Genomic DNA, 16,377 nt, shown 5'->3' with positions numbered 1-16,377 from the left:
CACTTATTCACCTCACCCCGGACCATGCACCTCCCGACCTATCTCTGCCGTCCTCCTGTAGCTCCGCACAGTAAAATAATAAGAACAAAACCGAAAATCATTGTGCCATTGTATGTTTTTTGTACATTTTTTTTTATTATTTTCATATTTTTAAACACGTTATAGATTCTTCTCGCACCTTTAAGTGCGCCCTTACAAAAATTGCGCTGTTAAAAGTTTCCTTGTTAATTTGTCAAATTAACTGCAAAACGTATTTTCCTAATTAGGGATTTCTGGTGAACTAATTGATTAAAAATGAAAAAAAACTTAGGTATATATTGAAATGACATTTTGTGAAATGAATAAGCATTGTTGCAATTTCACAGTCCCTGGTTTTGTGAGATTTTAAATAACCATTTTTATTTTTTAAATAGCGCAGTGTTTTAATGATTATTTGTAAAATGTTAATTAGTTTACAAGTAAAAAAAAGAAATGATCCCTCAGTCAGATTCGATGCAGTGACGTTCAAGTCACCCTTTACATAAATCAACTTTCCAAAAAAACAAACTCTGGAAGTTAATCTTTATCTGTTCAGTAATTGTCTAGCTACTGCCTTTACATGAAGTATTCACAGTGTATTTATGCAATAGTATTTACAGCACCACTGGTAGCCATGGGCAATTCTTCTTCTAGCCACAAGCAACCATCCTACTTGCCCTTTCCTCCTCCTTTCTCGGGGCACATGCCGATTCCTCTACTTTCTCACCCTCCCACTAGCCCCATTTTCCTTCACAACCACCTTTCCACACTGCCCCCCACCCGCTTCCAAGTCCTCACACGTTGCCTCATCAGGTGGGTCCTCCACAATTGCTTCTCATTCAAGTCCTCACCGATGGCCTCATCAAGTGGGTCATCCATGATTGCTCCTCCTCCAAGTCCTCACCCATTGCATCATCCATTATTTCCCCTCCTTCAAGATCTCACCCATTGCCTCATCACGTGGTTCTTCCCTGAATTCTCCTCCTCCAAGTCCTCACCCATTGCCTCATCAAGTGGGTCATCCATGAGTGCTCCTCATCCAAGTCCGCACCCATTGCATTGTCAGATGGGTCGTCCACAATTGCTCCTCATCCAAGTCCTCACCCATGGCCTCATCAGGTGGGTCATCCATGATTGCTCCTCCTCCAAGTCCTCACCTATTGCCTCATCAAGTGGGTCATCCATGAGTTCCCCTCCTTCAAGTCCTCATCCATTGCCTCATTAGGCGGTTCTTCCATGATTGCTCCTCCTTCAAGTCGTCAACCATTGCCTCATCAAGTGGGTCATCCATGATTGCTCCTCCTCCAAGTCCTCACCCATTGCATCGTCAGGTGGGTCGTCCACAATTGCTCCTCCTCTAAGTCCTCAAGCATTGTCTCGTCAAGTGGTTCCTCCATGATTGCTCCCCCTCCATGTCCTCATCAATTTTCTTGTCAGGTGGATCATCCATGATTGCTCCTGCTCCAAGTCCTCACCCATTGCTTCGTCAGGTGGTTCTTGTATGATTGCTACTCCACCAAATCCTCAAGCATTGCCTCATCAAGTGGGTCATCCATGATTGCTCCTCCTCCAAGTCCTCACCCATTGCATTGTCAGGTGGTTGCTCCACGATTGCTCCTCCTCTAAGTCCTCACCCATTGCCTCGTCAAGTGGTTCCTCCATGATTGCTCCTCCTCCAAGTCCTCACCCATTGCTTCGTCAGGTGGTTCTTGTATGATTGCCCCTCCTCCAAATCCTCAAGCATTGCCTCATCAAGTGGGTCATCCATGATTGCTCCTCCTCCAAGTCCTCACCCATTGCATTGTCAGGTGGTTGCTCCACGATTGCTCCTCCTCTAAGTCCTCACCCATTGCCTCGTCAAGTGGTTCCTCCATGATTGCTCCTCCTCCAAGTCCTCACCCATTGCTTCGTCAGGTGGTTCTTGTATGATTGCCCCTCCTCCAAATCCTCAAGCATTGCCTCATCAAGTGGGTCATCCATGATTGCTCCTCCTCCAAGTCCTCACCCATTGCCTCATCAAGTGGGTCATCCATGATTGCCCCTCCTCCAAATCCTCAAGCATTGCCTCATCAAGTGGGTCATCCATTAGTGCTCCTCATCCAAGTCCGCACCCATTGCATCGTCAGATGGGTCGTCCACAATTGCTCCTCATCCAAGTCCTCACCCATGGCCTCATCAGGTGGGTCATCCATGATTGCTCCTCCTCTAAGTCCTCAAGCATTGTCTCGTCAAGTGGTTCCTCCATGATTGCTCCCCCTCCATGTCCTCATCCATTTTCTCGTCAGGTGGATCATCCATGATTGCTCCTGCTCCAAGTCCTCACCCATTGCTTCGTCAGGTGGTTCTTGTATGATTGCTACTCCACCAAATCCTCAAGCATTGCCTCATCAAGTGGGTCATCCATGATTGCTCCTGCTCCAAGTCCTCACCCATTGCTTCGTCAGGTGGTTCTTGTATGATTGCTACTCCACCAAATCCTCAAGCATTGCCTCATCAAGTGGGTCATCCATGATTGCTCCTCCTCCAAGTCCTCACCCATTGCATTGTCAGGTGGTTGCTCCACGATTGCTCCTCCTCTAAGTCCTCACCCATTGCCTCGTCAAGTGGTTCCTCCATGATAGCTCCTCCTCCAAGTCCTCACCCATTGCTTCGTCAGGTGGTTCTTGTATGATTGCTCCTCCTCCAAATCCTCAAGCATTGCCTCATCAAGTGGGTCATCCATGATTGCTTCTCCTCCAAGTCCTCACCCATTGCATTGTCAGGTGGTTGCTCCACGATTGCTCCTCCTCTAAGTCCTCACCCATTGCCTCGTCAAGTGGTTCCTCCATGATTGCTCCTCCTCCAAGTCCTCACCCATTGCCTCGTCAGGTGGGTCCTCAACGACTGCTCCTCCTCACCGTGGGAAAGCTACCCATTGCTATGCTTAAGGGTCCACCACCTCTTGTGTACGTATGGAGATTCAGCTGAGTTTCGCACTGGCACAATCATTTAAATGCATTTAACTGAGTAACTGACATACTCCTGACTTACTTCTGTTAAGCTGAAGTGTAAGCCATGGGACAGTCAGAGTTACTACCGGTAATTTGTTGCTGAATTGAATAGTCTCTCTCCAGGAGAATCTCAGAGTTAGGTCTGGTAACATTTTGGTAAACTAGCCCGATGGTGTTTTTGTTGATATCACTAAATACCGTTGAAGAAGTGCATTAGCTCAACTCCTGCTTTTCTTTATTTATTCCAAGGAAACATTGGGACTCATCCATGGGCACCTGGTGAAAGAATACCTCAAACGGTTAATGAAGAAGAAGGTCAGCGCGAAGTCCGCGGAGCAACAGGAAAGCATAGCGAAGCAGATCACCGAAAGCGCATCGCTGATTAAAGAGTGCTGCGTAGCACATGTAAGTTAATACATAAAAAAATATGCATACAGTAGAGTGGAAACGTAATTCTAATCTGCCAAAAAATCTTTTGACTAATGAATTAAAACATACTTCTTCTGGCGGCCGAGCCGTAACTTGACAAAAATTTTAAATTGCCTTATCTCTGGGAAAGAAGGCACAATCAGCAAAGCTGTGGGAAAAAGTACCGCTATTTCCCAACTGAAGTAAGAGCACAATATCCTCTAGGCCAGTGGTATCCAAACTTTTTGATGGTGCGCCCGTGTGGCGGATCCTCCCAGATATCATATTTGAATATATTTTCTATTGAAAGCAGTCACTCCACTCCCTTTTTGAAGAGCCTTGCGCACTCCTGGCCATTCTTCGGGCCCCCCCTAGGGGTGGCAGACCCACAGTTTGAAGACCGCTGCACTAGGCCTTCTTAGTCCCATCTTGAAGGGGTTGGCAGAAACCCCTGATTTCAGATCATTGCTAACCGTTGAAGCACCTTATGTGCCATTCTGTGCACTTGCCTTGCAGGGAGTGCAAGTGGCGCCGCCCGCTTCTTGCTCTTCTCTTTCTCAAAGGCGAGGGAGTTAAGTTTTGCTTTTAAACATTAAAAGGATATATCATTGAGCTTAGGGCCCTTTAGGAACATGCATGCAATTGATGGGATCACACAGACAAACTCTTGAGTCCAAATAACCAAACCAACTGAGGAAGATGGCAAAGTACTGTTTTATTAACAATTATCTAAAACAGGGATATACAAAGAACATCAATGAACGTACGCTCGATTTCTCTCAGCAATCTTTTCACAAAACAAAGGTTATATATCCTAAATACGTCATAGGTGACCTCATACTAAGTGGCAAATAATGAAAAACCTACTGCCAATCGACATAGGCTTAAAGGGAACGTCTAAGTATATCATCAATAGGAAATAGCATTGTAATTGGCTGCCCACTGTCAGGTGGACTACATATGCCTACCTCTAAAACATGTAATCTTCAGAAACATTAGATACACAGTTTCTCATTGGTTCTCAAACCACAAGGGCCTTCGTTATGTGGACCACTGTTAATTGGTTGGAATGCTTGTGCCATGTCTGGAACATTTGTTTCATTTAGAAGCACATAAGCCCAGACCCAGGTGCAAGTAGAGGGGCCTGATTCTACTTTCCCACCCAATTAGCCCAACAGCTATCATCGCCCATACCTTCTCACATGAAGATTGTCTTTGAACTTGGCCTTGCAGAGTATCCTTGTCTCTGAGATTACATGGGAGTGAAGTCACTCGCTATCGTGTTCTAGGACTCCAAGTTCGAACTCTATTTTCATCCATGGCTCACGTGACAGGAGACCACAATTTGGTCCATTGTGCAGCTTTTAAATGTCTTAAACGAATTAAACTTGGCACTCTTGGTGTTCCTTCTTTGCACCTTAACAAGAGACTATTCATTGTTCGTACATTCACTTCTTTCCAGAGTAGATAGCTGACCTTTGCTGCTTCAATCTTGACTTCAGGCCAGTCATCCTCGCCATGCATTTCCACGATTCAGCTTATTCCTGGTGCAACATAGTTTTTCTCTTCCCTCTTCATGGGTCCCGCATTACTAAAATTCATGATACCGTTGTCCAGCTTCTATACAATGGCGGATTTGCTTGCATTCTATTCACTACATATAGCCAACTTCTATGATGTCTTAGTCTACTTGCGTTTCAGCGTCTGTACAATTATTGATCGGTTGATTCTCTGCAGTGCTTTGTGCACATGTAATCTCCTTTTTCGCATTTAAAAGTTCACTTGTTTCTTTACTTGGTCATTAGTCTCTTCAGGATCTATACATCCTTTTCAGCCAGTATCGTGAGAAGTCGTTCATACTTTTTTTATGATGCCACAGGCTTCTTTTCTTTGCAATTTTTCATATTCCTTCAGGGAGATCCTCCCTCAAATTGTCATCCCTTTGGGGATACATTCAATAGGGTTGTCTCAATGGGTATCTTCTTTGGAACATACGTTGTGTATTGGCACAACTTCTGGTGTCAAACATGGTACAATCTCAGACATCCAACATATGGTAGCTAGGGGGTGGGGTTTCCTGCAGAGGCATGCAGCTGCTCCTGTATATTCCCCCCTCTGGTTGAGTCCTCGAACACCTCCTCAATTGTTTCCACATCCAGGTATTTTCTCTTGAAGAAGTGTTTCTTTGGTGTCCATATCTTCATCACCCCCCCCCCCGGGAACCTGCTGATTTGACATGTTCATCTACACTCCAGATCATGTAGTAACATTGTTAATTCGGGGTACAATAGACCCATCGTCCCACGTACTGCCTATGATTCTTTGGATACAGGAGCTTTGTTCCTTCAGGTGCTACAATGCTGGCCTCTATGGTTTTCCTGACATCATCATCAGTCAGCTCCTTGGCGTTTGGTTCAGGGTTGACATCAAACATGATCGTCATCCCTACCACCTTCTTTGCCGTTTTCTTGCATAGGGCAACCACCATCCTGACTACGCAGAATTCAAACATCACCAACACCAATATTTCTCCAAGGACTTTGAATATGTTTGCCATCCACAGAGGGATCCATGAAAACAAGGAAGCAAACCAACTGTCATCTTCAATATCAGCTTTCTCATCTTCCATCTTGTTATGCAGGTCTGTCACCAACATTATGGCCTCTGTCAAGGCTCCATTTTGTTAATCGTGAGAAGGTATAAATGTGCAACATGATGGCCCGATTTTGGCACAAACTCCTCCTTCCATTGCTGTGATCATATCAAGGACATACCCTCAGCTCTTCTTTAATGGCATTGAATCCCTTTATGGTAGCATTGATTGTCTGCAGAAGTTCCCATCTAGTGATTTGTAACCACTTGGCATTCGCCACTGTTTGGATTCCAGGCCTAAATATAGTTGTCATTATCATAGCGGTCCTATTGAACAACCTGTGCTCCTCAGGAATGGTATCATATGCTGTTATCGATTTAGCTGAGAAATAATGTTCTCTTTCTGTCTGGTGGAGAAGTTCAAGTGATCTTCTTTTTCTCAAGTGGGCATCCACTTTTGGAAATTCACCAATATTTAGGTTGTTCTGGGGAATCACTAATGCTTGAACAAGAATGAGCACCAAGGAACATACTCCGCCCCAATCCTTGGGCAACCTCATATGAGCTCTAGATCCTCAAACCCAATATCGGTCTATAAGGATGGCTGTCCCTTCACCAATACTTGGAACGTCAATTGTGGTTTTGCATTCTTTGTTATATCCCACATGGTTCTTTACAAGTCTTTGCAGCATAGTGTTGCATTAATCAATGGGATTGCAACTACTGGGCCTTATTTGTCTTCTACCCATGGCAGTAGCGTGGAGTGCTTGGCCCATGAATTTAAACACCCATCATTCACCTTCTGCCCTTCTTGTGGGTAATCTGTTTTCAGCAGATGAGCTGCACAGGACATCGTTCCTTCTTCCTAGCCCTTTTTGGAATTCTCGTCCATAGATCAATAATTGAGTTTGTTCCCAACATCCAGGTGATCCGACTAGTTCCGTCACATCAGGGCAATTCATCCTCTTCATTTCTTCAATGATCACCTCATCCTGTCCTGCGGCAGGAGACATACGTATCTTGCTTTTCCATCCAGGCTCCTTTTCCATTTGTAGAGTCTTGATATAGTCATCCTGGTATGGAAACAACCATTTTGATCTCCATCGCAAGGTCGCCCAACTTCCATGAAACTGTCCTCGAGTAGTACATGTTGCTAGATGGCTGAGTTTCTTCGCATCATGCCCTGGAACCTCTTTCGCAATTAAAGTTCTTACTGTATTCATGCCATAGGGGATGGGAGAGCAGACATAGCAACCCTCATTAGTAAGTGTGAGGGCATTGAGGATCTGAGTGGCGTGTGCTTGAGAGTTGTCAGTTGCAGGAGAGTGCATTGAAAGGGGTTTAGCCAAGGTTGGTGATAGGCTGGGTTCTGCAAGCCTACAGGCCGTGAATTGGCTTGTGTGTGAGGCATGCAAGCATGGGACAGTTGGAACATAATGAGTGAGTGATCGGATTAGGGCATAGGCACAATGGATTTGATAGTGACATTGGACTTCAGTATGAGAAACCAATACAGGGTGCGTCCTTTAATGTAGGCGGGGGAGTGGATGAGTTGGGAGAAGTGCATCTCGGTGAGGGACTTTGTAAGGCCATTGGCTCTGGTATCAGTGACATCATTGAAACCTAGATTGAAGTCTCCTAGAACTAAGAATTTGGTCATAGGTTTGATAAGAGGGGCAAGAAAGAGAGGGATGTCAAGTTCTGGGCAGTTTTGGTGGTTGCATTGGCAGTAGATGATCAAGAAGTCGATGGTGGTTTGTGGGTTGATGAGAAGTTTGGCCAAGAGTAGTTCAAAGCCTGGTTGTGAGGGTTGGGGAGGGAATCTCCCAAAAGGCCAAGGAAGATTTGGCTCAGGCAGGTCACAACAGGTAATGCAGTGGCATGTTGGAGGGCAGCCAAAGGGGCAAAAGTGTGCATAGCAAGAGAAGGTAGGAATAGTCTAGGCGGTGACTCGCAGAGGTGCTTGCCGGTCTTGGCAGGAAGAGCAGTGGCAAGTTGGGGGGCATCCACAGGGGCAACAGAATGCATGGCAAGAGGTGGGAGGGTGTTCTTTCACCTTTAAATCCTATGGTAGTGTCGTCTACTTCCGCATTTTCTGTTGCCTCTCTTACATGCAGGCGACCCGCGCTGCCTGTCCAAGGTGAACATAAAGAAAAGACTCTTGGACACCATTCCTTGCAGCACATTTTTAACAATAGGCAAAGATAGAGGACTCCATCTGGCTACCTCTGCTGACTTTCCTGTGTTTTTAAAGCTCCCTCTAGCATTGTGATGCCGATGCTAAGGGCAGAACTACAATATATGAATCTAGAGCTACCGAGAGGCGGCCGAGAGCTACCGCTTCGATATTGCTGATAGAGACATATGCAGTAGATAACTTTTCAGAGGCTCTCAACCGCTGAAAGATGTGCGGACGTGGAAGTTGCTTACCAGGCGTCCTTCATAACTGCGAAGGGACCAGCTGTAGAAAAGTGCTTGTTAATTCTAGGGGCAAAACAAAAGAGCGTCCCAGCTGAGAAAAGAGGCCCTTAGCGGCAGGCAAGAAAGCACTGTAAATAAAAAATGCTTTCTAAACTCAGAATTCTGTGCTTATTGGACCACTGTCATTGCTATGAACCTCACCTGTTGGGCATCAGAGAGCTAACATTACCTGACCCGTGTGTGAACAAAGGCACATTCCTATATTCTTTACTCCAGCATTTGATTCATTCAGTGTTATTTTAGTAGATTATTTTGCAACATCACTGCAAACCTTCTGACAGATATTATGGAGACTCTTATAAAAAAAGGAAACTTGAAAGTTAGAAACATCAAGTTACAGAAAGAAATTATTAAGTTTTCCTTTATTTAATGGCCCGGCCCGCGAGATATGGAGAGATACTCATAGGACGATGTTTGTCGATTGTCCTCTATGAGTGCGATTTTAGGAAGGAGACATGGTCACATAAAATAAAAGACAGAAATTAGAGCGGCGTTCCAGGTGGGCTGAGCCAGCGGAACTCCTATTCCATCAGCTGTAATACACAGGTTCGAAGAAAGTTGCCACAAGTGTGAATTTACACTTTCTGAAGGAATATTCTTCAAAATAAATATTTATATTTCGTGTCTCTTTTAGAACATGTTTGTAAATATGTTTTAATGCCGTGGTTTAATTTCAATAATTCATTTACTCCATTGTTTTTTAATAATGACTTTTTAATTTTTGTCATCAATATTTTTGGCTTAATATTACTATCAATTTATTTTATGAATTCACTTCTTTGTTGGTTTCATGCCATGTTGGTTGGCTCACTTAAGTTAGAACATTAAAACTGCATTTTCCCCAAAAATAAAAAAATGATAGCTGGACAGCGCAATTCTGTAGGACTTAAATGTTCATACTTTTAATTCAGGTTCTGTGAAGTCTGAAAAAACTGGGTTTCAAATAATCATTATATAGTTCTAGGCTGCGGTCATGTAACACTTTTTAGGCCAAATTGTTCAATATAATTATGTAATTGCAATAGACAATCCAAAGTCTAAAACTGTGACCTATGTTGCGTTTCAGGGGTCGGAGGCGAGATGGTTAAACGATGCAATCCCAAAAATAGCGGAAATCGTCAAACTTCAAGACCTCGACGCTATCAAGATTGTGGTGGCGTCACTGGCCTATCAGTACCCGGATATAAGGTGAGGGCTGTTACACGCTTGTTCACGGCTATTATGTGAGGCCTCTTGTAAATCAGGCTTCGCTTTATGCAAAATGTTTATCTTAATACAAAATGGCTGCCTGGGTGCGAAATTGATGTCCTGATGACTTGGCGTGACATTTCTTCTGCCTTTGTGTCAAATCCCTGTCTTCAAATGAAATGTTGCGATATGGAATGTATTCTTTTGAAATCACTTCCTTAGTGTGAAATGACTGTCCTAATGGGAATGACCTACGTTGTTGTGAAATGTCTGTATCAACAAAACTAGCTTCCTGTGAAATGTTTGGATGTGCATGAAAAAGCCGGTTCATTAATATGTGCCTGACTTGATGTGCAAAGTCTCTCTTTATATGAAATGTCTGGCCAGATGTGAAGTGCCTGCTTTGGCGTGAACATGCCTGTATTGGTATGGGTTTGCTAGGTTTTCCTAAGTTTGAAATATTAGTCTTGGTGGGAAATGAGAGCCAGAAAGGGAGCTAGACTGACTTACGTTCTGGGTGTGAAATGCCTTTCCAAACATGAAATTCCTGTTCTGAGGGTGAACTGCCTCTCTTTAATTGAAACACCCTTTTTTAGTTTCTATGACAACATCTTGAAAGTTAGAAGAGGGAAAGCATCCATTTTGGAAGGATGAAGTCAAATGGCAAAGGATTGAATTGCCATCTGTTCCATTAGAAGGACAATACAATAGAATTGTCTTTAATTGAATGGTTTAACAAAAATCGAAAATAAATGATCATGTACTTGGAAATCTAAAGACATGTTAGTTCACCCACTCCCTGCTCTACTCACCTATAACCTTTCCAAAGTTTTTAGGCCAACATATTTTTAAGTGGGGCATGTCCCTGTTCACCCTAAAGTACAATTTACTCCTACCCAAAAATGCTGTTCTGTCTGCTTCCCTCGCCACTTCTTTTCAAACTATATTTTGAGTCATTGACATGAGGAATATCTGTCTTACTGTGAAACACTTTACTTATTACTTAAATTGTTGTGCCTTAGACAGGAGACCAAATTCTAAAAGAAAGTGCAATAAACAGAGCTTTAATCCGGGTGACTCTGTATATTAAAAAAAAAAATATATATATATATATATATATATATATACATATGTAGATATATATAACTTAATAGTAACAATAGAAATATTTTTATAAGTGATTTCTCTTAACCTTATTGCACTCACCAACAAAAATTAGATTTTATGCGCAAAACAAATTCACTGCCAATTTATCATTTTGAAAGAATGTACAGGTAACTGCATTTTTAATGTATGTTTATTAATTATTTGATTAAGTACAGCTTATAGTGGATTGTGCTGAAATTTCATGAGGAAATTACACGATCCACAGAAAAATATCTGAGAAAAAAAAACATGTGGCATTTTAAATGGATATTTGCATGGAATGATTGTGCAAATGCATTGCTTTTTAAAAATATATTTACTCACAAATATAGCTATGGAGGAAACATGTAAAATGTTGGTGCACATTCCTGCCTAATCGAGTTGACTATGGTGTTGTTCTTTTGTACTCTTGGCCTCTCTGCTGTGACTGTAGGGTTCCACAAACGTCTAACTTCATCTTGCTCACTCTCTTTTTGCAGCAAACATCATGTCAGCGCCATTTTGTACTTAAAAGGAAACCTGAGGCACAGCGATGTGAAGGACATCCAGAACATTCTAAAAGCCATCGGAGGAACACAAGCCACAGACGCGCCAAAGCTGTTCTCTCATATACCTGTTTCTTGAAGCATTACAGAACACAGTGTTATCTGGACAAAGATATGTGCACAACTCTGCCACAATTGTTGAACTCTGGGACTTTTGCTGTTCTGCATTAGCCATTTTCTTGTAAGACCAAAAATGTGGCTCAGAACCATTGCACAGTTTCTTCAGCAGCATTTTCTTCACCCTGGACAAAGAAATGATTTTCAACAAGGGGAAGGAACTGAGATTGCTTTTCTGCTCCGAGATCCTTGCGTATGTTCACCACAGCCACTGACCACTTACTGAGAAAACGAGAGGCGTATCTCAAGAGACCAGAACGGGCCAGCCATTGACAATGTTTGGGAATACGGTTGGGTGGCAATGCTGTCCTCACAGTTCTTGTTCCCTTACACCAGGGTCTGCTCTGCCCAATGGGAAACCTGACCCTTGAACGTGTATTTCTGCTGGTAACTCCATTGATACTATCATTGGCTTCCAATGGGAACTCTTTAGGAGTGAGTGAGTGAATAAGTGAGTGAGTGAGCATGTGAGTGACAATATTTGTAAAACTCTGAACTTGCAAGCCCTGCATATTTATGGGCAGTGTAAAGAAAGTTTAGACAACGTTAGAAAGAGATCATGTCCCCGGTTATTGAATATCACTAATGCTCTCTCCCGCATACCCTCTAAAATTGACATTTTCTGAGAGAATAGGGGAGAAGAATGTGGGGCTTATCAAGCTATAGACTAAGCTGTAACTCCCACCCAACCAGGGAAGACCAGCTACTCACTCTCACCCATATCCAGAGAATAATGAGATTCTATAAGGATGGCAAGTGGGGGAAGGGGGAGGGCTCACCTTTGGAAACCAGAAGGAGGGACTTTTCAACAGATGCCCCTCATGAAACAGAGTCTGCTTCCATTCTGCAAGTACGCAGAAAGCTAGACGTCACGGCCAGGACCAATCAACTTTGAGACCTCAACTTGAGCATACAGATATTGAGGAAGATGCAAGAGTCTGAGCAAGTGATAAGGTCACCAGCTAGTAGTTAACAATATGTATTGTTTATAGTAATCTGCTGGCACATTCGGCTGTCCCTGGCACATCTTCCCAAAAGATCTTCATCAGTAAAGCTTGGAGTAGACCTGGGTGGAATGTTTCAGGTACTTGTGTAGATGGTTGTGAATTTGCCTTGTAAATTAAAGCAAAGCTAGTCTACCGTGCTGCATCATCTTCAAGATTCACACATAGTGCCAACAAGCGAGCTCCTAAAAATATTATATAATAAAAAAGAATTCTACAGCACTTGAATGCATCACTCTGCCAGCAGTTTAACCATCAAAGTATTAATTGCGAATTATAGCACAGGGAAGATTGCAAACATGTAAAAAAAATATATATAAGCATTACATCAGTATTTTTGTTAAAATGTCACTTCGCCTGTTTAAAATGTAATTATATTTCTCCCAATTTTGAAATTTGAATTTGTATTTTACAATGGCTATTTTATTAGGCAGCTGCAATGTTTTTTAAAAATGTTTTTATAAGGGTTATTTATTTAATTTTTTTATATTTTCTTCAGAGAAAGGTTACATTTATTTATATGCATATTTTATATTTTTGAACATTATAATGTCACTGTCTTCTATGACTCGTATGCATGCTTTGTCTTCAATGTGCTGTAGGCTCTGCTGCTAAGAATGCAAGATGTCATTCCTATCAATGGGTACTTCATTAGAAATGGTCCCAAAATGATAAAATGTGCCCCAAAGAATCAAAGAAATGTGTGGGAATTATTTCACTCCTTTTTTTGTGCTTCAGCACATAGTTCAAAGAACAAATTGGCGAGTGTCTGTGAAAGTGACACGAGTTTGGTGGTAGTAAATCAATTAAATGTCCGAGTGAATAAATAGACGACAGAGGGAGGACTTTGGGCGGTGGTGATCATTTGAATAAGTGATTTAGTGAATGAGTGAGTTAGTGACAAAATTAAAAATTAGGTACGTGATTGAGTGGATGAATGGATCGGGTGCTTACATGTAATACATAAAAATAGGAAGTCACAGAATTCCCTTAGAAGCTCTTTACTGTATTTGTTTCACGTTAAGCGTCATATGTTGTCTGACATGTTTCACCCCACTGGTGCTTCTTCAGGGACTCATATTGCGATTGGAAACGAGGAAGCTCTTGCAGCATGAAAAACATGCTTTTGGATCTTGAATATGAGGTGATGGAGTTTGAGTTTGCAGCATTTACATAGGCCCCTTATTATATTGAATTACTTTAATGATGTGGTTTGCCAACAAAATAGACCCTCCAATTGTCATGGAATAACGCCCGTGCTGCCTGAGAATGAAAAACTTAGTAGTTATGAAATACGACACCACAATTTCTGCAATATTTTGTTCACAGTTTTTTTAAACAGCCCTATTGTGGACATTGGGCCTCATTACGACCCTGGCGGAAAGTGACTGACCGGACCGCAACAGCGTAAATAGCGTTTCCGCCATTGCACGAAGGAGCAAAGTGCGGCCCATTCCGACCCATCGGGCACGAGCACCACGGCATGGCGGAAGTGCAAACTCCGCGATGGCGGAAATGACCCCAAAACGGCCCACACCGCCGCCGTACGTCGCCCTAGGTGCAATACCGCCACCCATCACAGCGGACACCGCAGCGTGCGCCTACCGGAAAGTACGGTGACCGGAAATATACGGAAACGGAAGTAAAAACATGGGCCCGGAACGGGAAACATCCCGCCGTACACCTATAAAACCACAAAAACCACACAACCACTAAGAACACTACCCCGAGACACACCCCAACCCGTCATCCACCCTAGCAAAACCAAGAAAAATGGGAAAAGTAGCGAAGAAAGCGTGCGACCGCAAGCGGCAGGTCCACTTCTCCCGTGAGGAACTCACCGTGCTAACAGAGACCCTCCAGGAGAATGCTGCCGTCGTCTTCTCCACGCAAATGACCAGGACGGCACTTGCGAACAAGAAGGCCATATGGGCTCTGGTGGCACAGCGGGTAAGTGCGGTGGGGACCGCACCCCACAGCAATGCCGAAAGCGATGGGACGACCTGCGGATACGCGTCCGCAGCATACTCTCTGCCAACCGCAACATTGCCACAGCCACCGGGGGAGGCCCAGAATCACCCATCAAGTTGACCCCCTGGGAAGAAATCTGTGCCTCCACCATCGGAATGGAGAGCATAGAGGGAGTCGGAGGGATGGAGAAAGGAGTGCAGACATCCGAAGAATCAGGTAGGTGGGCCAGATAAAACAATGCTAAATCCACAATGTCCAATCATGTGAACTACCATGTGTCCACATAGTGCAACAGAAACACATGTCCAGGAGAACGTCCACACACATCGCCCAGATAGTGCACTTTAAAACTCACAATAAATACATAAATAATGAAAAACGCCTAAAACACCCACTACACGTGCAGCAGGCACACCCTAACTGCAGGCTGCCAAACAACTGCACCCTCACTCCACACACAAATGAAAGCACCTCCAAGGCCCCGACCCAAATCACCCTCAGGTACCACCCCAATGCATGTGATACAATGCCATTCCAATACCCATAGACCCATTATTAACCCTCGCCCTCCTTTACTCCACCACAGGGTCTGATCCAAACGACGAGCATCAGGACACCCCTACCAGCGCACCTGCAAAGAGGGCCAAGACCAACGGCCAAAGACCCTCCACCTCAGCTGCACGCATCAAGACACGGCAGCAGCACACATCAGGTGGCAGCACAGAGGAGGGAACATCAACAGGCACCCCAGCAGCCAGCATGCCCACAACACCACCACCACAGGTCCCCTCAACGGATGCCACAGAAGGCACTGCCTCTGGTGCCAGCAGCACCATAGGTGACACCCCAATGATGGCAACATGCTCCGACACAGAAGACGGGGATGTCGAAGTCAGATCCATCCATGACCTGTCCCATTCCCCCTGTCTGTCCCATCCCATACAACATGAGGATACCACGCAGGGGCACCCACAAGACGACGACTGGCCATCCCCCACAAGCCCTGTGGCAAGGCAACATGAGGTCAACAGCCCCTCTGTGACACCCCCGCAAATGGCCATGGCCCAGCAGAGGCAACAGTCCCTCGACCAGTTAATCGTGCAACAGCAGCAACTGGCCACGCTCCTCAAGGACCATGCCGATGAATGTGGGCGCACTAAGGCAGACATAGAAACATCAACTGAGACACTCAGGGCAGAAATGGAGAGAAGTACAGAGACACTAAGGGCACAAATGGAGAGTAGCACCGAGAGCCTGAGGGGGGAACTGCATGCGACGTCCAAAGACGTATGTGCCGAACTTGCCGCAGTGCGCCGTGTGCTCACTGAGCTCTCACAAACCCTTAGGGACATGCATGGACGTGAGCAGGCAGAGACATCATCCGTTGCAAGTTCCGTCCAGGGCAGCCCCCAACGTAGATCTGGGAGGAACCTGCGCTCCACAGGCAGGGGTGCCCCTGACACCCGCAGAGGGGGCTTGCAATAGCGACAGCCAACTGACAATGAGCATCTTTGGACACTGGTGTTCGGGGGGGAGGTAGGAGGGTGGAGGGGGTGTGTTGGGCTCACTAGGGTGGCGGGTCGATAGGGTGTTCAACATGATATCACATATGCCATAAACAGTGCACGATCAACCAATGAGATGTGTGGACAATGATCTTTGTGTATTAGGCCATCATAGGCGTACAGTCCATATTGTGCATGTACCAGACACACACAGTGCCACGAGTCCCGTGTCCATGTATCAGCCACCAGGCGTGAGTGCTAGAAGCATGCATCAATGAGATGCTGACGAATGTCACGGCCCTCCGGTGCCTCGCAGACTCCTTGAGGTGCTGCCACATCCCCACCCTCATCATGACCATCATCAGGTGCTTGCAGTTCTGCGTCAGGGGGCATGGGCACATTTCTACGTACG

The 16,377-nt window shown here is 44.6% G+C and overlaps 1 protein-coding gene across 3 annotated transcripts in view; it reads left to right on the top strand.

The window, feature by feature from the left end:
* LOC138527089 (tumor necrosis factor alpha-induced protein 2-like) overlaps positions 1 to 13,189 on the top strand; it is a 54,532-nt gene extending 41,343 nt beyond the window's left edge. For all 3 annotated transcript variants that reach the window (XM_069638120.1, XM_069638119.1, XM_069638118.1), the window contains exons 10-12: positions 3,258 to 3,413; positions 9,556 to 9,677; positions 11,303 to 13,189. In XM_069638120.1, the coding sequence (XP_069494221.1) occupies positions 3,258 to 3,413; positions 9,556 to 9,677; positions 11,303 to 11,447 (423 nt within the window). In that variant the 3' untranslated portion in view covers positions 11,448 to 13,189. The remainder of the gene's footprint in view (positions 1 to 3,257; positions 3,414 to 9,555; positions 9,678 to 11,302) is intronic.
* Positions 13,190 to 16,377: the final 3,188 nt, after the last annotated feature.

The sequence above is a fragment of the Ambystoma mexicanum genome, chromosome 14 (genome assembly GCF_040938575.1).
Source record: "Ambystoma mexicanum isolate Mex_15411 chromosome 14, UKY_AmexF1_1, whole genome shotgun sequence".
NCBI classification, from domain to species: Eukaryota; Metazoa; Chordata; class Amphibia; order Caudata; family Ambystomatidae; genus Ambystoma; species Ambystoma mexicanum.
This window is presented reverse-complemented; position numbering and strand designations above follow the sequence as displayed.